At 37.7% G+C, this 27,374-nt stretch overlaps 1 protein-coding gene across 1 annotated transcript in view; it reads left to right on the top strand.

The window, feature by feature from the left end:
• Positions 1–27,374, top strand: part of LOC126175631 (integrin alpha-PS2-like) — a 402,904-nt gene that overhangs the window by 333,093 nt on the left and 42,437 nt on the right. Inside the window, exons 6-11 of the mRNA XM_049922517.1 lie at positions 145–193; positions 4,750–4,925; positions 12,481–12,690; positions 12,992–13,094; positions 18,152–18,386; positions 23,736–23,902. Of these exons, the coding sequence (XP_049778474.1) occupies positions 145–193; positions 4,750–4,925; positions 12,481–12,690; positions 12,992–13,094; positions 18,152–18,386; positions 23,736–23,902 (940 nt within the window). The remainder of the gene's footprint in view (positions 1–144; positions 194–4,749; positions 4,926–12,480; positions 12,691–12,991; positions 13,095–18,151; positions 18,387–23,735; positions 23,903–27,374) is intronic.

Below are 27,374 nucleotides of genomic sequence, written 5' to 3'. Positions count from 1 at the left end.
TCAATTATAATCTTAAGGGTTTGGAAACATTAATATAATAGATTTCATTCAGAAAAAGACAAGTTAGTAATCCTAATTGACTTCATTTATAAATATATTTTGTGCTAGATATCTTTAAATTAGTACTGTTTTCACCATTTACAGGAAGGAGACCGCTTGTTCATGGGAGCACCAGGAAGCTGGTACTGGCAAGGTGAGTTTTAAAATTCATTGCTCACTGCATAATTCACACAAGATAACGAAAGACTTGAGTACTCCTATGACTCATAAGATTTATTAAGCCTCTTTTTCCTTTTTTAACTAGTGAGTAAAGCGGAATACTCACTCATCACCTTGTAGACTAATCATCACATATGCTCATAAGTGCACTGAGCAATAATCTGCAAATAGTGTACATAGCTCTGTATTTATAGAATTATACTAAAGAGAGTGTAGTGAAAATGGATAACATTTTGAACATAGCAATAAACTGGCTTGAACACTCGTCATTTCTATCCAAATAAAAGTACTGAAACAGTAATTGGCATGATAAAACACTCATACTGACACATTTAACTTCATCATAGAGTGGAACAAAAATGAAATGAGCTTAGGATTATTTGGGCAATGGTCTTGCCGCAGTGGCTACACTGGTTCCCGTGAGATCACCGAAGTTAAGCGCTGTCGGGTGTGGTCGGCACTTGGATGGGTGAACATCCAGGCCGCCATGTGCTGTTGCCATTTTTCAGGGTGCACTCAGCCTCATGATGCCGATTGACGATCTACTTGACTGAATAGTAGCGGCTTCAGGACCAGGAGAGCGGTGTGCTGACTCCACGTTCCTCCTATCCGCATCCTCCACTGAGGATGACACGACGGTTGGATGGTCCCGGTAGGCCACTCGTGGCCTGAAGGATGGAGTGCTCTTTTTTTTTTAGGACTATTTGGTGTATTATGTACATCATGACTGATTTAATCTGTGATTTATTTAACTATTTTAACATAGTATAATACGTAACTGTAATACAATAATGAGTTCAGAGGTAATATCATGTTTTCTTAATGAACATTGTTAAACAAAGCAATATCTATGACTAGTATTGCAAGTAAAAGTCAAAGCAGGTCCCACACTCATCATGTGAGCACTGAAAATAATGCAGCAATCCCAGAATTCATTCCGGCCCTGGTCCTATGGGAGATGATTTGATATTAAGCTTGCATTTGTAATACTGAATGAAAGGAAAGGAGGTGGTGAAATGCTCTCGAATAATACCATGAGTACTGATATTCAACAGACAAATCACCATCCCACAGCAACATACTCTTCCACGAAAAACTGTGGAGGTGTTTGGGCTTTAACACAGAACACCAGCTTTAAAACATTAGTTCCTCTCCTCTCACCAGTCGAGTACCACTGGTGAGAGGAGAGGAGAGGAATGGAGCGGAACATATCTTCAGTCACCAGGATTACACCTGACTACTTACTGAATGTAACAGCACTGCCATGTTTAGTAAATATGTTTAGGGAGGTGGATGTTATAACTAGGCAATGAGAAGGGCTATGCGAGAGGCATTCAATGAATGCGGAAGTGAAGTTTTATGTACTGACTTGGCAGAAAATCCTGAGAAATTTTGGTCTTATGTCAAAGCAGTAGGTGGATCAAAACAAAATGTCCAGAAAACTCTGTGACCAAAATGGTACAGAAACAGAGGATGACAGACTAAAGGCCGAAATACTAAATGTCTTTTTCCAAAGCTATTTCGCAGAGGAAGACTGCACTGTACTTCGTTCTCTAGATTATCACACAGATGACAAAATGGTAGATATCAAAATAGATGACAGAGGGATAGAAAAACATTTAAAATTGCTCAAAAGAGGAAAGGCCACTGGACCTGATGGGATACCAGTTCCATTTTATGCAGAGTACGTGAAGGAACTTGCCCCCCTTCTTGCAGCGGTGTACTGTAGGTCTCTACAAGAGCGTAGCATTCCAAAGGTTTGCAAAAGGGCACAGGTCATCCGCGTTTTCAAGAAGGGACATTGAACAGATGTGCAGAACTATAGACCTATATCTCTAACGTCGATCAGTTGTAGAATTTTGGAACACATATTATGTTTGAGTATAATGACTATTCTGGAGACTAGAAATCTACTCTGTAGGAATCAGCATGGGTTTCGAAAAAGACGATCGTGTGAAACCCAGCTCGCACTATTCGTCCACGAGACTCATAGGGCCATAGACACAGGGTCCTAGGTAGATGCCGTGTTTTTTTACTTCCGCAAGGCATTCGATACAGTTCCCCACAGTCGTTTAATGAACAAAGTAAGAGCATATGGACTATCAGACCAATTGTGTGATTGGATTGAAGAGTCCCTAGGTAACAGAACGCAGCATGTCATTCTCAATGGAGAGAAGTCTTCTGAAGTAAGAGTGATTTCAGGTGTGCCGCAGGGGAGTGTCGTAGGACCGTTGCTATTCACAATATACATAAATGACCTTGTGGATAACATCAGAAGTTCACTGAGGCTTTTTGCAGATGATGCTATAGTATATCAAGAGGTTGTAACAATGGAAAATTGTACTGAAATGCAGGAGGATCTGCAACGAATTGATGCATGGTGCAGGGAATGGCAATTGAATCTCAATGTAGACAAATGTAATGTGCTGCGAATACATAGAAAGGAAGCTCCTTTATCATTTAGCTACAATATAGCAGGTCAGCAACTGGAAGCAGTTAATTCCATAAATTATCTGGAGTAAAATGGAATAATCATATAAAGTTGATCATCGGTAAAGCAGATGCCAGACTGAGATTCATTGGAAGAATCCTAAAGAAATGCAATCTGAAAACAAAGGAAGTAGGTTACAGTACACTTGTTCGCCCACTGCTTGAATATTGCTCACCAGTGTGGAATCCGTACCAGATAGGGTTGATAGAAGAGATAGAGAAGATCCAATGGAGAGCAGTGCGCTTCGTTACAGGATCGTTTGGTAATCGCGAGAGTGTTACGGAGATGATAGATAAACTCCAGTGGAAGGCTCTGCAGGAGAGACACTCAGTAGCTCGGTACGGGCTTTTGTTGAAGTTTCGAGAACATACCTTCACATACCTTCACCAAGGAGTCAAGCAGTATATTGCTCCCTCCTACGTATATCTTGCGAAAAGACAATGAGGATAAAATCAGAGAGATTAGAGCCACACAGAGGCATACCAATAATCTTTCTTTCCACGAACAATACAAGACTAGAATAGAAGAGAGAACAGATAGAGCTACTCAAAGTACCCTCCACCACACACCGTCAGGTGGCTTGCGGAGTAGACTACATTCAGGGAACTTCTTGCTGATTACAGTTTTAACTACACTGTGGCTTAATATTAAATTACTTTTGTCCCTTTCACTATAGACTGAAACATTGTAAATATGATGACACAATTACTGATTGATAACAGCTATGTCCAGTTTTATGTATGAATTTCAAGTTAAACTGCATGATACATTTAAAGCCAAACATTATCCCATTCCATATATCCACAGAGAACAAGTAAAGAAAGAATTGCAAGCTATGAAACTAAAACAGTTTTTATCATTTGTTAATTTGTCCTGGATGCTCATTCAGCATGGCAGATTTCATCTCAGTCTTAGACTAACTATTTACATGTAAATGAACCTTACTTGGGAAACAATAAACAAAAATATGGAAAGAAAAATTCTCAGTTTTAGTGTGTAGTACACAAAAACACCTAACAGGGCATAGATGTTGCTGGTTACAGCTCTCCTTCTATAGTAAGTACACACACTCACACATGTAACCACACTAATAGACACATCTAACCATGGATCATGGATGGGGCATGAGTTAAGTGTTGCCATGTGGGTGCTGGTGTGTGCACTTGGGCATCTGTTTGGCTGTGTTTGTGTATGTGTATGTACATTACAAAAAGAATGACAATGCAACAGCTAATAACATCTTTGTGTTGTGAAGTGTGTCCATGTACAATATGTAAGTCAGTTAAAAGTGAGTGGTTAGCTTCCTCATTTATGTTTGCGGTTCCTATCCTTGAGTTCCTTTAGATCTGTATTTTCACTTCATAAATTTCTTTAAGATGTATGGTGAGGAACTATTCCAGTAAATATTGTTTGGTTATCTTTTTTTAATAAAAAAGAAGTTGTAAGAAGAATTAATGTAAAGATTCTGTGACAGTGAAAAGCAGTGTTACTCTCTAAATTTGTCTTCTATTTGGGGTGTAGGGACCTGTAAAGTAAATAAACTGGACGGATTCCATTTTTTTTTTTTTTTTACTAAAGAAGCCACTATATTTCAATGCCAACAGTCACATTCTCCATGATCCATTCACTAAACATAACAAGTGGGAAGTCCTGTGATATCAAATTCAAGATGAAGGATAAGTTTTGCACAGTGTGAAACTTTTTGATACACTATTTTTGTCCTGAAAATTATAGGTTTTCATCAAATCACAGAGAGGTCCTCGAGCTCTCTCACCTTCATCTCCATACTTCCCTCACTTTCAACATTATTCTAGTGTTGGTTTATTAATTTCTTATTTTTATACTAGTCTTTCTGTTTTAGAAAGTGTTTCTTTGCTGGATAGTGTATTATTACAGCTGAGCATGTGTTATAGTAGTTGCTTTATGTAGGAACTAAATTTTTTATGGTTAATTGGATGAGACAGAAAGATGGAAGAATGTTTCCTAACAAAGATAGTATATGGTACAGAACATATATTACAGGAACCATTCTCTTTTAGGACAGGTGTATTCACAGAGTTTGCATGACAAGCCTGACATTTCTAAAACAACTGAAGGACCAGTGATATTGGACAACTCATACCTTGGATACTCAATGGCAGCTGGGGACTTCACTGGAGATGGCAGCAGTGGAACTGCTGTTGGTATGCCTCGAGGTGGTGGTCTCTTTGGCAAGGTACTTAGCAACTGTGCTTGGAAGATTTCAGTATTGTCTCATATCACAGATTCCAATCTGGCTTGATTCCATGTTTTTATTTATTGCCATTTTCCATTGAATCTTTTCTTCATATCCTTTCATCTCATTTTTATTTTTGTTGCCACTGTTATTTGGGAATATATGAGCTGATTTCATTTTAGTTGTTTGTGAATCTCTGTTTGCGATGTGTTTAATCAGTGTTACACGTGCTTATTTAACTGTCTCCTATTGATGTGCTTTGTGATGCAGCATCATGAAATAAATGTGTCAATTTATTTCTCTCTCTCTCTCTCTCTCTCTCTCTCTCTCTCTTTCTCTCTCTCTCTCTCTCTCTCTCACACACACACACACACACACACACACACACACACACACACACACACACACAAAATAGAATTTTTAAATGATGAAACCCACAGCTCTTTTTTCCAACTGCTATGAGCCTTACATAATGACTTACAAATACGTGGAGTAGCAAACCTGGCAAGTCCATGGTTTTTATCTTATTGGAATGACAGGAAGCAAAGTATGTAAGTTCCATGTCACTGGATATACACCACAGTGGTTAGACCTAGGATTTCATATGGGGCTGTAGTGTGGTGGAAGGAGGTAGAACAGCGGGTTGCTGCTAAAGACCTTGCTAAGGTGCAGAGATTGGCTGGCTTAGCCATAACGGGCGGAATTAGCAGCACACCAACCACTGGAATGGAAGCCATGCTGGATATGCCTCCACTTCACCTTTGGGTTAAGATGGAGGCAGCAGCTGGGGCACACAGACTTAAAACTGGCCAAAATTGGGTCTCATTCCGATATTCAGAATCACGCACTAACATAGTGAGTGAGGTAAATATAGGTATGGCTGGGGAAATGCCTGCCGACTATATAATAATTTCCAACTGCTTCGACAAGCCTTACAACATAATAATTGGAAGTAGGGAGCAGTGGGAGAAAACAGTTCGACACCGTACGGGGGACATCGTTTGGTTCACCGATGGGTCGATAACAGACCAAGACATTGGGGCAGGGTTGTACGGGGTTCAGCCAAGACTGGAGAGCATCACCTCTCTAGGGAAACTGGCCTCTGTATTCCAAGCAGAAATTACTGCAATCATGGGATGTGTGGAGGAGAATAAGCATAGGTGCTACAATGGCCATAGCATCTTCATCTATTCAGACAGCCAGGCAGCCCTGAAATTATTGGCAGCTCCTGCAACAAGATCTAAGATTGTTGCAGATTGCCACAGGGCTCTGGTGGAGCTAGGGGGAAGCAATAGCGTGAACCTAGTGTGAGTCCCTGTCCACTCAGGGATCTGTGGCAATGAATAAGCTGATAGATTGGCAGGATGGGGGCAACAACTCCATTTATTGTACCGGAATCTGTCCTGACAATTGCCAAGGCTATGAGCAAATTAGAACTATGGAACTGGCTTAGGAAACAGCATGTAGGATATTGGACCAAGGTCCATAAACAAAAACATGCTAAGGTAATGATGCCCAAGCCATGTTTTAAAAGAAGCTCTGTCATCCTGGGATTGAACAGGAAAGAGATTAAACTCATGACTGGAATGATGACTGGCAATGGGAACTTCAAAAAACACCTACACACAATGGGTATAACAGAAGAGGACCCTAAATGTAGGATCTGTGATGAGGGTGAAGAAACTGCATCACACCTAATCTTCAAATGCATGGCATTGGAGAGAAAAAGATACAGAATCTTTGGGACAACTAGACCTGAAGAAATTGTGTCTAACAAAAAACTGGTAGAGGTACTCCTTGCACTATTTAATGGCACTGGTTGGCTTTGCTAGATATACAGGGAGCTATACCGCACACTAAACCTAGTTTCGGTGCGGGCAGTGGTGGGTCAGACCTAAGCTGTTTTAGCTCTCCTGTTAAAATCAATCAATCAAGTTCCATGTCAAACAAAAACAACAGGCTCACAGAATTTGAAACAATCAGACAGAGTGTACCACAAGGTGCTACTGTCTTGTATTTATACATGTTTATAGAGGCCTGCAAGTCATTACACCAAGTTGAAATTTTGCCTACCTCCTTGTAGGATTACACACTATAAAATCTACAATAAAGTTCTGAATAAGACAATTCAGGCAGCAAAGAACATGTGCTTGAAGGCAGAAATTGACAACTCGAGCAATAAAGTAAACACTATCTGGAAATTTGTAAAGAAGGAAACGGGGAAAAATGCAGTTTGTAGTGAAAATATCCAAATAAAAAGTGAGGGTAATCTTGTTAGCGATCCAAAAACAGTTGCAGACACAGTCAACTACAATTTTTTAACAGTAACAGAAAAAATAGGTTTACAAGGGTCCATGAAGCAAGCCATCAATCTTTTGAAAGCTAGAGTACCTGGTTTAGTGCAACACATGAAGGTAAAAACAGTCACTGTTCAAGAAATTGAAAGAGTTATTAAATCCCTGAAAAGTAAAAACGCTGCTGGAATTGACAACATTTCTAACAAATTATTAAAATACTGCTCCAGCCATGTAAGTAAAGTCCTTTGCCACATTTTTGATGCATCACTTAAGCAAGGAATAGTTCCTGAGAGGCTTAAGTATGCAGTTGTAAAACCGCTGTATAAGAAGGGGGATAAGACGGATACTGCTAACTATAGGCCAATATCACTACTGACAAGCTTTTCAAAAGTTTTAGAGAAACTAATGCATGCCAGGATAGTTAAGCATCTCAGTGAACACAATAGCTTCAGCAAAAGTCAGTTTGGATTTCAGAAAGGTTTGTTAACAGAAGATGCAATATTTGCATTTACTGGCAAACTCTTGGAATCTATCAACAAAAAACTGAAAGTGATTGGCATATTTTGTGACCTAACAAAAGCATTTGACTGTGTAAATCACCAAATTCTTTTACAAAAAGCTGCACATCTCGGTTTAAGTGGTGCAGCAGGGAAATGGCTCGACTCATATCTGTCAAACAGAAAACAAAAAGTTGTAGTAGATAGTCAAGATGGTGTCGCAATATCTTCAGAATGGGGTACCATCACATGTGGAGTGCTGCAGGGCTCAGTTCTGGGCCCCCTACTTTTTATTATATTTATCAATGATCTTCCTCTCTCTACGGAATATTGTAGATTCACCATTTTCGCGGATGACACTACACTACTTATTGATAATTCGGAAGATAAGCTTGAGGTAACGGCAAATAAGGTTTTAAATGAAACGGTGAACTGGTTCAACATTAATGGTCTTATTTTAAATTACTGTAAAACAAACTACATTCAGTTCCACAAAACATCCAAAGATGAGGAAATATTTGTAAAGGTAGGTGAGCAGACAATAAACAGGGTAGATTCCTTGAAATACCTAGGCTTGCATATTGATAGCAAACTGAATTGGTCCAACCACATCGTGGATCTGTGCAAAAGACTAAGTTCAGCAACATATGCATTGCGCATTGTTTCTTCTTATAGAAACATGGAAACCATGAAGTCAGCATATTATGGTTACTTTCATGCAATTATGGCATTTGGAATTATATTTTGGGGAAATCAGCCACTGGCTAAAAAAGTACTGTGTGTACAAAAAAAGAGCCATTAGGATCATGTGTGGAGTCCATCCTAGAGCCACATGCAGGAATCTTTTTAAGAAGCTTGAAATACTTACCTCCACTGTGCAATATATATTCTCGTTGATGTGCTTTATAAGGAAAGAAAAATCCATCTTTAAGCTGAATAGTGCATATCACAGTCACAATACTAGAAGGAAACATGATATCCACTATGAACAGCCAAATCTAAGTATGGTGCAGAAAGGAGTCCATTTCAGTGGCTGTAAGATTTTTAATGCCCTCCCTTCAAGAAAGTGTTTGATAGATGATGATCTCCTGTTTAAAAAAACCTTAAGGCAGTTCCTATTGCTAGGATCATTTTATACATTAGAAGAGTTCCTGAACTACAGTGTTTAACATCTCTTGTATTGTAAATTGCAAATGTATGCCCAAATTTGTATTTGTAATACCGAATATTTTTATGGTAAACATATATTTTGCAATATTTATTTCTTTGTAACACTTATTATTTTGTAATCTTTATCTCTCTCTAAAATGTATTTTTGTAGTGGGACCTAAGTTACTGTTTACTGTTTTTGTTTTGTTTTATGTATTACCATAAATTCCGGCCAAAAGCTTGTAAAATTGACACGTTCCATATCCTGTGATACTGTCACAACATGATTCACCGGAACAAGAGATAAATAAATAAATAAAATAAATAGTAGACATACCTACACGGTGACTGTCGGTGAACACCACATATTATTATTACGGCTTGCTTTTGTACAATCAATACTTTATTTCTAAGTGATGTGTTACCCGAGAAAATAATTCCATAAGACGTTATTGAAAGTAAAGATGCAAAATATGTCATGAGATTGAGTGAGTTGTTTCCAAGATTGGCAGTTACCCCACTATGAAGAGCAAAAGTAGCTGAACTTAATTGTTTGAGAAGCTCAGAACTATACTTCTTCCAGCTCAAGTTTTTATCTATACGTACAACAAAAAAATTTGGAGCATTCTATCCTCTTTGCTGACTCCTGTCCATATGCTTCATCAATTTTCTGAGAATCACTATATAATTCTTTGGAAAATATCATTTATCATATATGCTGTTGCTTTCTCTCTAATTAGATTTATCATAACACAAGTATCATCTGCAGAAAGCACCAGTTCTGCTTGTTGAATGTAAAGTGGAAGGTTTATGTGAACCAACAAATTCAGTGTGGCTAACACTGGCACGGTGACAAAGAAATGCATAAGGGTTGCATTCATCATTTTACCCTTGGAACTCACATTTGTGGACCTTGAAAATGCCCAGGGGGGCAAAATTAGCTAATAGCAAAAAATTGTGAAATAAAGGATTTATTTCAAAATTAAAAACACTTAATTTCAGCTGTTTCTGCTCTTCATATAATTGCTAATCTATTCAGGACAATGAATTACCTGGAGAAATTTGCAGTGGCTGTGGATCCATGTATACAGATATTTGATCTTTCTACCATGGTTTTTACATGGTTGTTTAATGTTCTTTTTGAGTGGCTTATGTGCAAAACTATTTTCAAGTAATTATATGATGTTATCATGGAATAGATATAATTTTGTGTCAGCATTTAATTTGTAATAAACTTCACCCCAGATCATCTCTAGTAAACTACTTTTAAAAACATTTGTTTTGGAGTCATTAATTATTTTAAATGAGTTCCACTGAGGAGTATCAATACTATAAGGCACTATCTTATTTATCATTACTAACTGTGTCTCATGAGCAGCAGAGCATTTGTTGCTAGGTATACAGTTTTTTCTTGCTTTGAGCATCATCAATCAAAGAAACTATAATCTGTTAGGGTCCAATATCCACCAGTGTTGGAAATGTAGCCAGCAGATCAGATTTTAGGATCCAAATAAGATTTCCAAATTGCTTTCCCTATCAGAATCCTTTAAAAAAACATTGAAATCACTACAGGCCATAATCTGCTTGCTGCTGTCAAACAGATAGCATTGTAAGTAATCCAAATGCCTCATATAAATAGTTCGAAATATCTTGGTGGGGACTTATAAACAGTTGTAATTAAAAGAACTATTTTTCAGTATTAATTCATAAGCATGCACTTCTATGTGGTGATAACTACAAAATCTACTTGTCTAAGTTTTTGAATTTGTGTTATGTCTTATAAGTGTAAAAAATTCTCCTTTTCTCATGTTAGTTCTTCATGAGTAAGACGCTAGAGTGTAATTTGTTTAACTTCTCTAACCCTATGGTTATGTGGTGCTCAGGTAGGCACAGGACATCTATATTTTCAGAGCTCTCTAAGTTTTTCCAAACAGACAAGAAGTTCTTCTGCATTATTACTCAGTCCTCTAATATTCCAATGAAATAAGCTAACTTTACTTTTCTGTGCATTCTGAAGCATTTTGTGAGCTGTTCTGTCATTTTAACTTCTTTCATAACAGGGTGCTTGAACCATGATTCTAACACAAAAAAGGTACCTCTCTGACACCAGCAATCACAGAGATCTTGCCTTATGTGATGGTGACCCTCTGTACATTTTCTCCAAGAAGCTCAGCTAACTTATCTTTCCCTCTCTTACTCAGATGTAGGCTGTGTCTAGTACATCCCCCATATGCTAATTGTATCAGCACTGCACTTATAAGAGATTTCATTTCAGTCAGCAGCAGCCTGCTCAACTCAGTATTTACATGGCTCATAGTGATGTAAAATCAGGGCTGATCACGGTGCTGTAGGACCTACACAAAACACACAATCATGTATGTAGTTGCTACTCCTATTTCAACCAGGTCATTAATTTCTGTCTTTAGCCAGGCTCCCTGCTCCATCTACTATGATAACCTTACCCTCTTGTCAAAAAGATAACAAAAACTTTATATATTGTTTCCATGTTATAAAAATTAAAATAGGATGCCATCATCAAATGAAAATTAAGAATGTTTTGGAACAATATTGTGAAAATGAAACACACACACACACATGACTGCGGTCTCAGGCAACTGAGGCCTCAGTGTGTGCGCGTGTGATTGCTGTCCAATTCTGATGAAGGCCTTACTCGCTGAAAGCTATTATTTGCAACAGTATTTTTGTTGTGCCTATCTGTGACTCAGCATCTCTGCTGTATGGTGAGTAGCAACTTTCCTTTTCACAATATTGTTACAATCAATCCTGGATTTTCAATTGTTTGAATGTTTTGGAATTTTGATTTAAGACTCAATTTAAATATTTAATACTTGGATTATAAACTGATACAACAAGTTTAACATCATTTAAAGTTTTAGTGTGTACTCCATCGTCTAGACTTTGTAATGAACAATAAATTCTTGAAAGGTAATTACTTTTTATAGCTATGCAGATTTTATTAGATTTTGTGCCAGTGCTGTAATAGTTTAGAAGGCTTTTCAGTTTTTTTTATATAAGTTGTGATCATTATCAAAGTAAACTGAGTTTCATCTACAGTTAAATTACTCCTCAACCTATTATTTTTTAGATATTTGCATGTTGCAAATGTGGTTCTAATTACATTTCATTAGCAACATTCTTTTCTTTATTAATCATGAGAAAATAAACTGAACATTATAAAATTATACAAGTACTGATCTCAAAGACAGTATTATAATGTTTATTTTCTTAATTTATGGGTTTCATATTCCAACAATTGAGTGTGCAAACATTTAGTGCAGAAACTGATCCACAGCAAAGAGTAATTACTATCTGATACATGGTCCAATTCAATATTGAAGTATAGAATATACTGTCTACAACTTTATACTCTGTATCTATAATGACAATTTAGTCTTCACTAATTAACTAACATCCATGTAATGCAGATCTGCATTTCAATATAATATCATCTTTCATTGTAACATTTATGTACGTGTTTCGGATCCAGACTTATTAATGTTGTGAATCTACAGAACACACAATCAGTGTCAATACATAAAAATAAATAGACATAACATTAAGAATAGCTGCATAAACCTCCTTTGATTACAGGTCATTCTGTATACAGAAACTCTGGATGTTGTTGGTGAATTTATTGGAGAGCAATTGGGTGCTTATTTTGGATATGCAATTTGCATTGCTGATATGAATGGAGACAAGACTGATGATATTGTGATTGGAGCACCACTTTACACTCTTCCTAACAATGAAGGAAAATATGAAACAGGACGCATATACGTTATTTACCAAGAAGCAGGAATGGTAGTGTGAACTTTCTTTTTCATCTTGTGTAAAACTGGTAAACTGATTCCTTTGCAGTTATTTTGGTAATTTTTCAATCCCTGTAATAAGTGTTTCATAAATCATCACTTGGTTAATTGAACCTCCCACAGTATTTTAAAGTTCTTACTTGATTTCAAAGTTGTTTCTTTTTCAAACAGTATTTTACACTGAAACTTGTTGTCTCTGTACACATAAATGAGTTTTTAGGTAAAGATTTTTTTACTTATTTGGTTACAATATCTTTATTATTCATAATCTGTGTTGATATATAATGTTGCAGAACAGATTTACCAAAAACCATTGGCGTGATGGTGTGAATTCCAAGTCAAGATTTGGTTTGTCTCTAGCATCAATTGGAGACATTAATAAAGATGGATATGGAGGTTTGTGCCACTTACAGACAATTTTTCAGTCTTATAATTTATTCAATCCATACACGAAAATAGTAAATAAGAGAAACCAAACTCTGCGGTACCAATAGATGACTTTAATTGATTTAAATAGATAAATAAGAGAACTAAAAATCACATAACCAGTAAAGTAGTGGCAATATATGTCATTCTTGAATCAAGAGGTTCATTTCATGAAAAGTGAGAATTCTTTTTCCCAAAAAAGGAGTAATTGGGGACTCATGTACATTATATTCTTTGAAAAACATTTGTACTATCTTTCCTATCCTTCTAAATAGCATACATCAAAACTTTTACTTAATGGTCTGATATTTACAGCAAATTGTTGAACTTTTTAGGAACATGTAATAGGAACTGCATTATCTAAAAATAAAGTGACATATTTTTTAAAACAGAAAACTCCTTATATTCATTTAAAAGTTAGTTAGTGGCAAGCTTAGCAGCTTATAATGAACTAGGATTTATAAGGAAGAGTCACATAGCATGTGTGTAAACTAGGATAAAAGACAGACTACTACTTTTATTAAATACTGACTTGTTAAAAATGACAATCATTCTAATACTATTATTACGTAAATAAATCATTCATAAAAAACATCTGATTAATCCCTGGATGAAAAACAAAGATAATGAATTATGTTTAAACTAAACCTAAAGCATGTTACTGTTGTTTTACTGGAAAATGTCACATTTAGCTTATGATATTTCAAGCAGTTTGAATCAGTTGGATGACACAAATAATAAATTGTATTAGTATTTCACACAACAGAAATTTAAAAATTATTCTTTTCATAAAAGTAAGAAGAGAAAAGTATAGGGAAAAGTATCAATTTTTATGTATATAGAAAGATATAGAAGGTTCATACATAATATGTGAATAAAAACTATATAATCCTATGCCAAAACACAGTGAACGTAGGTGTGGCTGAAAAAATGTGCAACCTGTTTCATTCATTTCAATTCTTGTTAAGGAATTTTCAACTGTTTAGTGGTGGTGGTTGTTGGGATGTTTAAGGGGGACTAAACAGCGAAGGTCATCAGTCCCCCAAACTGTTTAGTGAAGAGAACAATTTTAAGTGTATGTATTGCCTTTGCCATCCACTGTTCTTGATGCAGAGCCCTGGGATCCTAGAACTGTAGTCAATTTTAGACCAACCTCCTGTATACAGGAGTGAGAGTTGTGATAGCTCTTTGTAATATTTTCTTGGATGACTTCCATCTTTTAGAACAATTTGGATGTAGTAAACCATCTTCATGTATTGTTCTTCTAGAAAGCCTTGACTAGAACTTTCCTCATCTGGCATTGTTGTATATGACTTCTTATCAAGTGAACCCCACAGACTTTGGAATTTCTGAAAAATGTGGATGACAGGACTACTTGATGGTACGCCCACAACACTCAAAGTCAACAACATCAAAGTTTATCTGAATTCCATTTCAATTCTGGCACATGTCCCTTAGATCAGTCCTGTACTAGACTCTATAGTATCAGAAGATATATAGATGACATTGTCACATAGACAAAATCAGTCCACTTCCCCAATAACTAGTTCTGCCAACTATTCATCAATACCTTTCAAGGCAACAGGTATGCCAACCAAATGTTCAAAATCTGTGCCACTCACTAGAACTGAAACTCTTGTCTTCCATATTTTGACACTCCCATGGGCAACTAAGGGCAACAGCTTACTATACCAGTGCAGGACCAATTGAGGAGGAATTGATTTTCTTTGTTGTTTTACTTCCATTGATTGCCCAAGCTTGGTAAACGCTAGCTGGAGATATGGAAATTTTTGAAATACTCTATGTGATCAAAAGTATCCAGACCCCCCCCCCCAAAAAAAACACACATTTTTCATATTAGGTGCATTTTGCTGCCACCTACTGCCAGGTACTTCATATCAGCGACCTCAGTAGTCATTAGACATTGTGAGAGAAAAGAATGTGGTGTTACATAGAACTCATGGACTTCGAATGTGGTCAGGATATTGGGTGTCTGTATGCAAGATTTCCACACTCCTAAACATCCCTAGGTCCACTGTTTCAAATGTGATAGTGAAGTGGTAATGTGAAGGGACACATACACCACAAAAGCGTACAGGCCGACCTCGTCTATTGACTGACAGAGACGGGAAACAGTTGAAGAGGGTCATAATGTGCAATAGGCAGACATCTATCCAAACCATCACACAGGATCCGCTGCAAGTACTATGACAGTTAGGCAGGAGGTGAGAAAAATTGGATTTCATGGTTGAGCAGCTGCTGGTAAGCCACACATCACACTGGTAAATGCCAAACAACACCTTGCTTGGTGTAAGGAGCATAAACATTGGATGATTGAATAGTGGAAAAACATTGTGTGGAGTGACGAATCATGGTATACAATGTGGCGATCTGATGGCAGGGTGTGGGTATGGCGAATGCCTGGTGAACATCATCTGCCAGTGTGTGTAGTACCAACAGTAAAATTGGAGGCAATGGTGTTATTGTGTGGTCGTGTTTTTCATGGAAGGGGCATGCACCTCTTGTTGTTTTGCATGGCACTATCACAGCACGGGCCTACATTGATGTTTTAAGCACTTTCTTGCTTCCCCCTGTTGAAGAGCAATTCAGGAATGGTGATTGCATCTTTCAAGAAGACTGAGCACCTGCTCATAATGCATGGCCTGTGGCAGAATGGTTACATTGCAGTAACATCCTTGTAGTGAACTGGCCTGCACAGAGTCCTGACCTGAATGCTACAGAACACCTTTGGGATGAAACTTCCTGGCAGATTAAAACTGTGTGCCGGACCGAGACTCGAACTCGGGACCTTTGCCTTTTGCGGGCAAGTGCTCTGCACCTTTGGGATGTTTTGGAACACCCACTTCATGCCAGACCTCACCGACCGGCATCAATACCTCTCCTCAGTGCAGCACTCCATGAAGAATGGGCTACCATTCCCCAAGAAACCTTCCAGCACCTGACTGAACATATGCCTGCAAGAGTGGAAGCTGTCATTGAGTCTAAGGGTGGACCATCACCATGCTGAATTCCAGCATTACCGATGGAGTGTGCCACAAGTTTTTAAGTCATTTTCAGCCAGGTGTCTGGATACTTTTGATCATCCATAAAGGAGACATGAGTGCCTGATCAATAGGTTTTAACCTAGGATTTGAACATAACTTTTTTGTTGTTGGAGGCAAAAATTCAGCCTCTTCATCACTAGATGATAATGGAGATGAGTCTTCAAGTGTAACTGTCTTACTGATTTCAGTGATAGCTTTATAATGTTTATTCTTATTTTAATCTTTTTTCCCTTCTTTTATATACATAGTTCTTATTTTCAAAGCAAAAACCTATCTGCTCTTTGTGACCTAAGAAATTCTTTATCTTCTGGTGATACGGTAGTCATATCCATCATATTTTGCTGAGAAACATCAAAAAATTCAAAGAAATCACCATTCCAAATCTGCTGTTTCCCATTTGCTTTATTCATGTTTCTTGATTTCTCTTTATCCAGATTTTGGCTTTCTTTGTACAGCTACTGTACAGCATCGCAGATATTCTCCTCCATCTTAACAGGGGTATTTGCTTTGTTCCACACTTCCAGTAGTTTAGCACTGTTGGATTTAGCAACATCTGAAAGTGTTTCTTTCAATCCTGTGTGATGGTAAGAAAAAAGGAACTGAAAGCATCTGGTCCATTGGAAGGAGCTGCATTCCTGGAAGCTCACCACTCGCCCTTTTCTAGCAGTTAAATCCCTCTTTTGGTTCCCATTTTAAAGTTCAGTTACCTGCAAAAGACAAAAGACCACCAGTGCAAAGCACTTCAATTCTAGAAATCTCACTAGATTGAGATAAAAGTTATCAATGTGTGCAACCCTAAATATTACCAAGTTTTCTTGAAATCTGGCAAGACTCAGAATCATATGAAAATCTACAAAATTTTTAGGGTTTAATATTGACTTCCACCTTGAGCAAAGTGAATGTTATCAGCATGTTCTGTCATCAGATTGTTGTGACAGAATTTGTTGTATCTTTTTCCTGAAAACAGTAGCTCATTAGAGAGCCTTTTTACATAAAATCCTGATTTCTTACAACATTTACTTCATTTAAATAGCTATATTTTTCTTTCTCCTAAACATAAAAATAATTTCCCCCTCTTTACAATCATTTTGATCATTGGTTTTTATTTATTAAGCTAATCTACATTTTCAGTGGGTTACCATGATTAGTTAAGAATATTCAAGTTGAATCGCCTGACTTGGCAAATTGTAGAACAGGACCTTTGTTCCTCGGATAGCTATGACCTCTTGAAGGAAAGATCCTGGCAGTCACATAACATGATTTAAGAAGTTATCAATCAAGACAGTTAGACAGAGATTTGAACTCTGCCTTAACCACCACACCAGCTCACCCAAGCAGATAAATTACACAAGTATCATGCAGCTGTGTATCTGTAGAGACTATATTTGTGACGAAATATTTCTATAATGCCGCAATTCCTCCTATTCTGTAGAAGAATTTCTGTTAGTGTAACATGTAAAAATGCTGGTAAGAGATTACTTATTCACATCTGTATATTAAAAAAACAGTCAGCTTGTAACCATGCTTACAAATTAATTTGTTATTTGAATGTACACTGACTCATTCCTCATAATAGTGATTTAACATACAAACAATCCATAGAATATGAAACTGACTGACCACTAGGCCAAGTCAAAAAAGTAGGGAAATGTTGCTAAACGTGCTGAGCCACCACACAGAATTAGAAACAGTTTCAACGCATGGTTCCTTTTAACTTCATTTAACTTTTTTTTCCTTTCTTTTCTGCTATCTTCTAATTAACTTATTTTGAGAAACTTTAAGAACTGAAACCATAAAACCCATTGTTTCCTTTTAATTATGTGCATTGGCATATTTTCAGTTTTATCTGTAGATAGTTCTTCAGCTGAATATTCTAGTAATAAAGTTTATTAATTTTTTCACAATAAAATTGCAAAATATCTTATAAAAATATAGTGATTTATTGCCTCTGGTGATTTACAGATATTGCTGTTGGTGCTCCATACGATGGTCCCAGAGGTGGTGGAGCTGTTTATATTTATCATGGATCAAATGCTGGCATTATGAAAGAAACTTCTCAGGTGATATATGGTGAAAACATATACAATGGAATCACAACATTTGGGTTTTCTGTTACTGGTGGGGTAGACCTTGACAACAATCAGTATCCTGATATTGCTGTTGGCGCTTATGATGCTGACGTGGCTCTTTTCTTCAAGTAAGTTTTTCCCTTCTTTTATAGACTTTCCTTCTTCTGAATAAAATGTTTGCCATTCTTGTTAAGAAAGAAGTCTACAAACATTGTTATGTAGACATAGAAAATGTTGATGAAAGCTATGTACTTGAATTTAGCAAAACTTTGTTTCATTTATTGCATTCGTTCTTCAGAGACTCAAAAAATGTGTTGTACTATAATTTTTATTATTTTCAAGAAAATACAGAGCAAGCATACTGTTCCATGCATCTGTAACTCAGGTAAATTACTAAGATCTAAAAAAGTGAAATGTTTTCAGTAAGATTCATATATATTATTTTTCCTAATATGCAGCTTACTGCATGAGCAGTTAAATTTGTTATACCATACAAATGCACTGGTAATATAGTTACCAGACTTAGTTTTTCTCTTTGTGTGCTGTTCGTTGCAATGCAACTGCTCTGTGTGAAATGTGTTTACACGATTAGGATACACAGTGCTCATTTTGTACACTGCTCATTCATTACATTTTGTAATACCCATCACAAAAAAGAATATTTAGGGATCTGGAATTGCGTTATGAGTACATTTATTAAGTCAAGCAGCTGTATTATTAAACTACTACATTGACTTGTTAAGAATTACTTGTGCTTAATGCAACAAAGTTTAATATACTAAAATTCATATGACAGTCTCTGCATTTCCTGTTATATGAAGTAGTTGCTCTCTCTCCTAGTAGTTCCCAACTTGCATCTCTGCCTTCATCACTGAGTAGCCTTCAGTTTTTGAATGGTTTTCACATTAAAAGTACATGTCTCCTTGCCCTGAGTAAAAACTGACTAAACTTTTTCTTTCTAGACACATTAGAAACTTAATTTTGGAAACATTTTTTAAGTTTGTCCAGAAGAACCCCAGGTTATTCTTATCCGTCTTTTATTTCTATTGCTGTATATGCAGCACATTGAAGAAAGAAACTTCCAGTCATCCTCCTATTCCTCTACAAATCTGATGTTTTGATGCATACTATCCATATGATTGATAAACTGCCATAACACCTCATTGCCAAGTGACCAAATTAAAATTGTATAATCTATATACTGAAGAAGCAGGATGGACAGAGGAGGAGGGAGCTGTTTCCAGTGTTCATATTTTGAAACTCTCACTGAAGATATCAGTAATAACTGATGAGTGAAACACCCATGACTGTTCCATCTGTCACATCACAATTTCTGGCACGTAAGTGATGTGGAGTCATCTAGGTCTGTCAAAACAGTTTGACAGTTTTACGTGTATGAGTGCTACTTAGTGTCATTCATGCGACAGGCCTGAAGAAGACATGACTGGAATGTTGAAACTGGTTGCCTAATAAAACAATATCAAAATAACAACTGTTGGTACAGTATTATTACATTTCATCAACCAGCTGCTGTCCCACACTCCTGCAGTGAAGATGGAGTTACATTCAGTTACATAACATTGGTCAAACGAGCACACTGAAATTTACAGAATCAACAGCATATGCCAGCTGTCTGAAAGACAACAATATTTAAAAGTACTCGAACAGCAGAAAGTGTTGCAATTTAACGTATGAACAAATCATGACAGTCTTTTCCACCACTTAAAACACATGTTTACAGAACAGGTAAACAAATAACAACCTGAACTTGATACTAATTTCACAAATGGGAATGAACAAAAGATACGTGATGTGACAGAACAGGCCCCATTACCCATTACTTATATGAGACCACAAAACTGACAAACAGCTCATGCACAGTAGGCAACACAACTCAATGAATGACATGCACATGATGCAAGCGACACTAAAAAACAAGGAAGACAATGCCTTACAAATCACAATGACTGACAGAACAACATTGCTCATATGCATGATCGGCCTCTGGTAGCCTCAGCTGAGAACCATACTGATGTACTCCACACTCAGCAGTGAGAAAATGGCAAATGATGGCTTAGACTCATTGATGGTGACTCCACATCATCCACCTGGGCATCTTATTTAGTACACAGCATGGAGGTAATAACAAGACGATAGCTTGCATCTGATACCCATTACTCCACAACATTCATGCAGGTGCTGACCTCTATGCACAACACCAAGAACTTGCAGACAAACAAACAGCTTGAATTCAAAGTTCACAGCTCAGAGCTGCCCCAGTAGCTCAGTAGTCATGGCCACAACTCCAATACACAGGCTGGCTGCTTCACAAGACACTCCAGCTGATACTTCCTCCCCACCCCCACCCCATCCCCCATGTGTTCCCCTCCTCGTACCTGGGTGGACTCACAATTGAAAGTGCACACCAGCCAGTGCTGCTTCACTTCCACCTCAGCCAGTGATAAAAAGCACCACAGCACACTTCTGGCACACCTTTCTGACACAACTGCCAGAGACATGCTGGCACAGCTCAATAAACTGTGCCATTAAAGAACATTGTGACCACCTTAGAGCACACACAAATTTGTACCTGAAATGTAACACTCAGAAGAATGTTTTACAGATGTCTGAAAAACCATTAGAAACAAAGGAAACATATGTCTGGGTGGGAGGGGGGGGGGGGGGGGGGAGGAATCATTTGGTTGAGCTGAGAAAGCCAAATATAAGCACCACCCAAATAAATGAAGCACTTTGAATATCATAGAGGTGTGGGCACAAGTTGATGTCATGATTCTAAAACCTGGGTGCTTGCTGACACCCACAAGCTCAGCATTTAGGCCATGTCAGTGCCTCTGCAACTGTGACCCAGGTAACAGCTGGTGTTTTGAGATACTTTGATGATACTTGCCAGGATGTGTATGTGGCCTCAACAACAAGCTCTGCCTAGCCATGCATAAAAGCTGGCCATTTGGCCAGGCATAGCACATCACCACAGCTGTGCTTCAAATTGGCATCCATTGTGTATTGGCTTACATCACATTGCTGTCACCGTCCTTCCCCCATCTCGAAGGGATGGCCAACTGGAAGTCCAGCTGCAGCCTGTATGAGCAGGGGCTGAGCTAACGTCCTTTCAGTGCTGAGCCTCTGGAACCTGTCAGCGCAAGCCTCTACCCTCCAGTCACTAGTCTGGGACTCAATCCCAGGCAACACAGCCACCTAGTGCTGGGCTGAGTATTTCCTCAGACCATCTGCATTTATGAGGGCAACAGCACTACCAACTGATACAGCACGGGTCTGAACAATGTACGGCTGGCGAGGTTGCCTCTGAGCCTTACTGATGAAAGTGCTGACACTGGCGCATCATTGCCTGCCTTCATAGCCTGGATGCACTGACCGACCACCACCATCCACCTTCTCCTGTTGATGCTTTATCTACATCTATTGAACTCAACAATTAATAAATTATTTGTCACCACTGACTGTGTACATCTTCTGCACCTACTCTCCACCTTCACCAGAGAACCACTCACCCACACCCATACCCAGTCCATAACCCTTACAAGTGGTGCCACCAATGACCACATCATCTTCTACACATTTATAACATCCTTTCAGAATACAGTCAACAACATGTAAGTCAGCCGAAGGAAAATTACAAAAAAGTATTAGCCCATAATATCCTATACACTGGTAACAAACGAGAAGCAGAGGTATAGCCAGAAAATAGAATAAAATCAGGCATATTATGCATCACTGAACATGGGCTAACTGAAATCAGGTAGGTAATCTGACAATAAAGGCCTATGTGTTACCCAGTTACTTCTGTAGAACTAAACATAAAGACAATAAATTGTGAAATTAACTATAGCTGAAGAAAAAGACATTGAACCTACTGGTGTAGTGACAGGTGACTTAAGAGTGTTCTGTGAGTAAAGATCACCAGATGGCAAGACCAGCACTTTTCTGAAAAAAGCTAACTTACTAGGAATGATTATGAAAAGAGAGATTATTTTAACATAGGAAAATGATCAAAATGAGGCAAGATTCTGAAGCACTGTTAATACATTATAACATGGAGGCAATAATATCTATACCAACAAGACAGACTTTCAAAGTCAGACAGTTATTGACAAAATCATTGCTAATATTATTAGGTGTGACCATGAGTCATATGGAATCAAACAGAGGTATCTGATCATCATGGACAGCTGATCTGCTTTTACCAAACTAATGACATATTATCAGAATCCAATCAAACAACTGAACAAATCAGGTTCATCAGTGAGCGAAATATTAAGATATTTAGGACAATATTGCATAGGGAGATCTGGAATGAAAGTTATTGTACCTGTATGTAAATAAAAAGTCTGATGCATTTATTATAATAAATAAATATTGTTTCAATGACACATTCCCCATAGTAAAGAGACAAGAAAACCTGCAGAATCAAACTCCATGGATTACCAGTGAAATATTAGAATGCCATAGGAAGGTGCAGGAAGTGAGATAGAGGGCAAACCTGAAAACTATAAAATATTCAAAAGTAGTACAGAAAAATGATGAGAGGCAAAAGCAAGAGCAATTATCACTGCCATAATGAATTCAAAAACAAGATAAAGGTAGCTTTGAATGTAATTAATGGTGAAAGAAAGGAAAATATGGATCAAACAAAGAAACAGAGATCAGGTCAATGAAAATAGACACCACAATTGTTACAAATGGTATGGTAGAGAAGTGGCAAACATACTCAATGATAATTATATAAATGTGGCAGAGAATTTAAACTTTGGAAGAAAATTCAAAAAAAGATGGTTTCTAAGGTATAAAAAAATCATATGGAACAATTTCTTGAAACAACTCAAAGGAGATGAACCAAGGAAAATTATACATTAAATAAACTCCAAGAAATCAACTGACAATGATGAAATATTGAATCACATAATAAAGTTAATAAGTGAACAAATAGTCACACCATTGCTGTACATAGCAAACAGCTCTTTCAGAGATGGAATTTTTCCAAAGAAAGTGAAGAAAAGCATAATTATGCCAGTGTAGAAGATAAGGATAAATAGAGTGGGCAGGTGGCACGTGAGAAAGGAAGAGGAGAGCATGAGAAGTCTGACAGAGAGAGGGAGATTTGGGTATGGGCAGAGTGAAGATGGAGAGAAATAGGGTTGGAGAGAGGGGGTGAGGGAGGATGGCAAAGGTGGGGGGGGGGTGGGGGGGAGAGATACACAGAGTGAGGAGGAGGTTGATACATAGAGGGGGGAAGAAGAGATGCATGCAATGTATGTGTCAAACATGTACGCAAAAAAGAAGCTGCCGGGAAAAGGCTAGTTTATCTTATAAAAAGTCTGTGGACTTTTTACTTACTTGATTACTGTTTGTGGGGACTGCTGTAATATGATTGTTCTTGTTTCCTAGTAAAATGTCCTGAAACTTGTTTAACTTACTCATTAATATTTATTTAATTTTAGGTCAAGACCAGTAATAGTGATGGATGCCAGAGTAACACTTGGTCCTGAGTCTAAGGTTATAAGCCTTGAGGAGAATAATTGTACATTAAGAGATGGTACAATGACCACGTGCACAACTGTTACAATGTGCTTTAAATATAGTGGCATTGGTGTTGATCCTCAGCATGGTAAGTAGTTTATCATAAATAATGAAAAGTAGGCAAGAGGAATGGGTCAGAGAGGGGAGAGGGGTCTGGAAGAGGTGAAATATGATGTAAAGGTAAGAGGGAATTAAATTAAACTGATTAACTGAGAATCTATAGTGGAAATTGTTGTGACCATTCTTAGGGAAAGGATCAGGTGATAAGAGAATTTAGACGCACTCTGTAAAGATATTAGCGAATAAGCCACCATGTTTATATTAGTTGGGATGGGCAGTAACATTGACAGAGATCTAGAGTGCAATGTAGAGTGTGGTGTGTTAAGGATAACATTAACATTGAGACAGACAAGTGTTGAATTTGTATGTGTTCTGAACCATTGTGATTGAACAGATTTGGACTTTCTGTCAGGAAATTTAATTTGGAGTTGGAATGGCTGCTTATTTCAGTTGCAGGGTCACACACCATTGTGGTTCTTGTTGATTCTATCAGTAGACGTGATTATATTAGACTTGACCTTCCCCTCAAGAGGCTAGGGGAGGAAATCTGGCCGGGCAAGTAGCAAAAAACCTAATAGTGGGACTCACTATCACGAGTGGAAAAATATGAGGGATTATAGGTGCCAGAGCATCTTTTATAGGGTTAGGAGGCCAGAATAAAACCAAGTTTTAAGGGAGTTTAGTACTGAAACAAAGATTCTATTTGAGAAGAAATTAAACAGTGTAATTGTAGAATACTATATCTGAATGAACAGCTGTTAGTTGAAAATTTTTGGTGATGACAAGAAATTTTATTTCCACATAATTATATTTAGGCCAGTGTAAAATGTCAGCTATCCCAATTGCATGAGAATATTCGAGGCCTGAGCGATAAAATCAATGAACTAGTAATTTACACTGATAAATTAGATTTGATATAATCCGCCTCTCTGCCGTCATGTGACCACTAGTATAACAGGGTTTAGGTTAGCATCTTACTTCTGTAGAGCTGAAATGGAGACAGGAGAAACTGCCATAATCATCAGGAATTATCATGCACATAAGAACACAGATACTAATAAATTTTCCTTAGTACAGCATATGGAACAATGTATGGCAGAAATAGAATTTCATAACAAATTCTTTTTAACAGTAAATATATGCTGAGCACCTGCAGGAAATTTTAATCTGCTCATAAATCACCTTCAGGTGAAGATGACAGGATTGACACTCATCATATTGTTTCAACAAACTCACTTATCATTGAACCCTAGATCTTTATATTAGCTCTGATGTTGATGCCATAGCTCATTACCCAGCATACTGCAAAGTATGGAAGAGAATAATACAGACACTGAACCAAATGTATGATAAGATAAAGATAATCACATTGGGTAACAAAATAAGGCAATATGGGACATAGGGAAGAAAGAGACTGGTAAAACCAAAGATGAGGAGGAGCAATTAGCTTTAAAAGTGAATGGTACATTGTAATGAAAAGGATAGTTGCTAGTCACCATATAGAAGAGATCCTGAGTCACAGAAAGGCACAACAAAGAGTGTTCTTTAGAGTTTAGTAACATATTAAGTTGGTCATGTAACCAGTCACTTATCAAAAAAATGGTTCAAATGGCTCTGAGCACTATGGAACTTAACATCTGAGGTCATCAGTCCTCTAGAACTTAGAACTACTTAAACCTAACTAACCTAAGGACATCACACACATCCATGCCCGCAGCAGGATTGGAACCTGCGACCGTAGCAGTCGTGCGGTTCCGGACTGAAGCGCCTAGAACCACTCCGCCACACCGGTCGCGTGTGTGTGTCTGTGTTTTGTCTATTTTTGACAAAGGCCTTGTTGCCCAAATTCTAACTTTCTGACAGTCTTTTTTGTTGTACCTTTCTGCAATTCAACATCTCTGCTATATGGTGAGTAGCAACCATCCTTTTCATTATACTGCTACATTCCATCCTGGATTTTCCATTGTTTGAATGTTACATTGGTAACAGATGTATGCAGTACTGCAAAACTTTTTATTCAGTGTTTCATAACTGTTACTGAAAAGATCAAGTTCTTAGGCTCAATAGATGCTGCCATGAAATATCTCAGGCAAGCCATTACAAATAACTTCAGTAATATGAGTATGACCTTTTCACTATACCAGAAAAAGCAATGTCCACAACAAAATCTTTAAAAGAATGAAAAAATGTGATGGTCAAGATAAAATATCAGGAAAATTCATTAAAGAGTGTTCTTTAGAGTTTAGTAACAAATTAAGTTGGTCATGTAACCAGTCATTTATCAGTGGAGCATTTTTTTGACTGACTGAAATATTCTGTACAGTGAGATTATCATTATGCCAAAACAGCTGCACCCTATCAGCAGTGTAGTTGTGCAGTAAGAAAGATTTCCTGACAAGAAAGCCATTGCTTGGGTGGTGATGTTGGTTAATAAGTGTAGAATATGTTGGTAGGCATCAGACTATGCTGAGTTAATGCTGTAACTGTAATGGAATGGTAGTGTGAAGAGCATTCACATGTAACTGAGCAACATACATGTTATAAAGGATGACTTGTAAAGCCTTAGCATTTACAACATGGTGGTGATATTGGTAAGTTCTCCATGCACTAGCTACACATCATCGTTAATAATGTTTTTGAAATGCATGTAAGGCAGTACCAACTAAGCAGCTACTGTCCTTATCTGTCAGGTATTGGCAATAAAATTGTCTTCTAAATGTGTTAATCACACATTCTGCTGGATGAGGGCACTTGAGTGTTTACAACAAGTTATGTCACATGTTTATTCCATCAATTGGCTTCAGCCTGGTCAGGTGTTCCAAACAACTCCACTGGTAGAATTCCACTGGTTCTGAACCAAATTCTTTTGGTTCTGCTATCTTGAACAGCTTCAATGATGCTATGTAACTGCTCTTGAAAATTGATAATTATTTGAGCAATATCCTAGATGGAACATAGGGTCCCTACTTGGCCAGAACATTCCAGAATAAGTGAACGGTCAAACAGCTGCCTGGTCACTTGTTGTAGATGAAATTCATCTCTTTGGAAAATTTCAGGTTAAATTTTGCAAAAATCGGCAATTAGTGTGATGCATATAATAAATGATTCATCCAGTCAAGTAATAAATGTAAACTGGAAGGCTGTCTGTGTAACTGCAGAACTCCCAGTCAGTGGGAAAGTCAAAATGCAGCACCTCATACTGAAGGGTAAGTGTACAAATTTGAAGTCCTTGCTACTGAAGAACAGTGACACAACAGTGTATAATCAATCAGGAGTGGTGCTCGTGGCAGGCTGGCTGAGCCGTAGCAGGTGGCCAAATTGTCTGCCTGGAATGTTACAAACCAACACAATTAAGACTAAACTTCCTGGCAGATTAAAACTGTGTGCCCGACCGAGACTCGAACTCGGGACCTTTGCCTTTCGCGGGCAAGTGCTCTACCAACTGAGCTACCAAAGCATGACTCACGCCCGGTACTCACAGCTTTACTTCTGCCAGTACC

This window comes from Schistocerca cancellata, chromosome 3 (assembly GCF_023864275.1).
Source record: "Schistocerca cancellata isolate TAMUIC-IGC-003103 chromosome 3, iqSchCanc2.1, whole genome shotgun sequence".
Lineage (NCBI taxonomy): Eukaryota > Metazoa > Arthropoda > Insecta > Orthoptera > Acrididae > Schistocerca > Schistocerca cancellata.
This window is presented reverse-complemented; position numbering and strand designations above follow the sequence as displayed.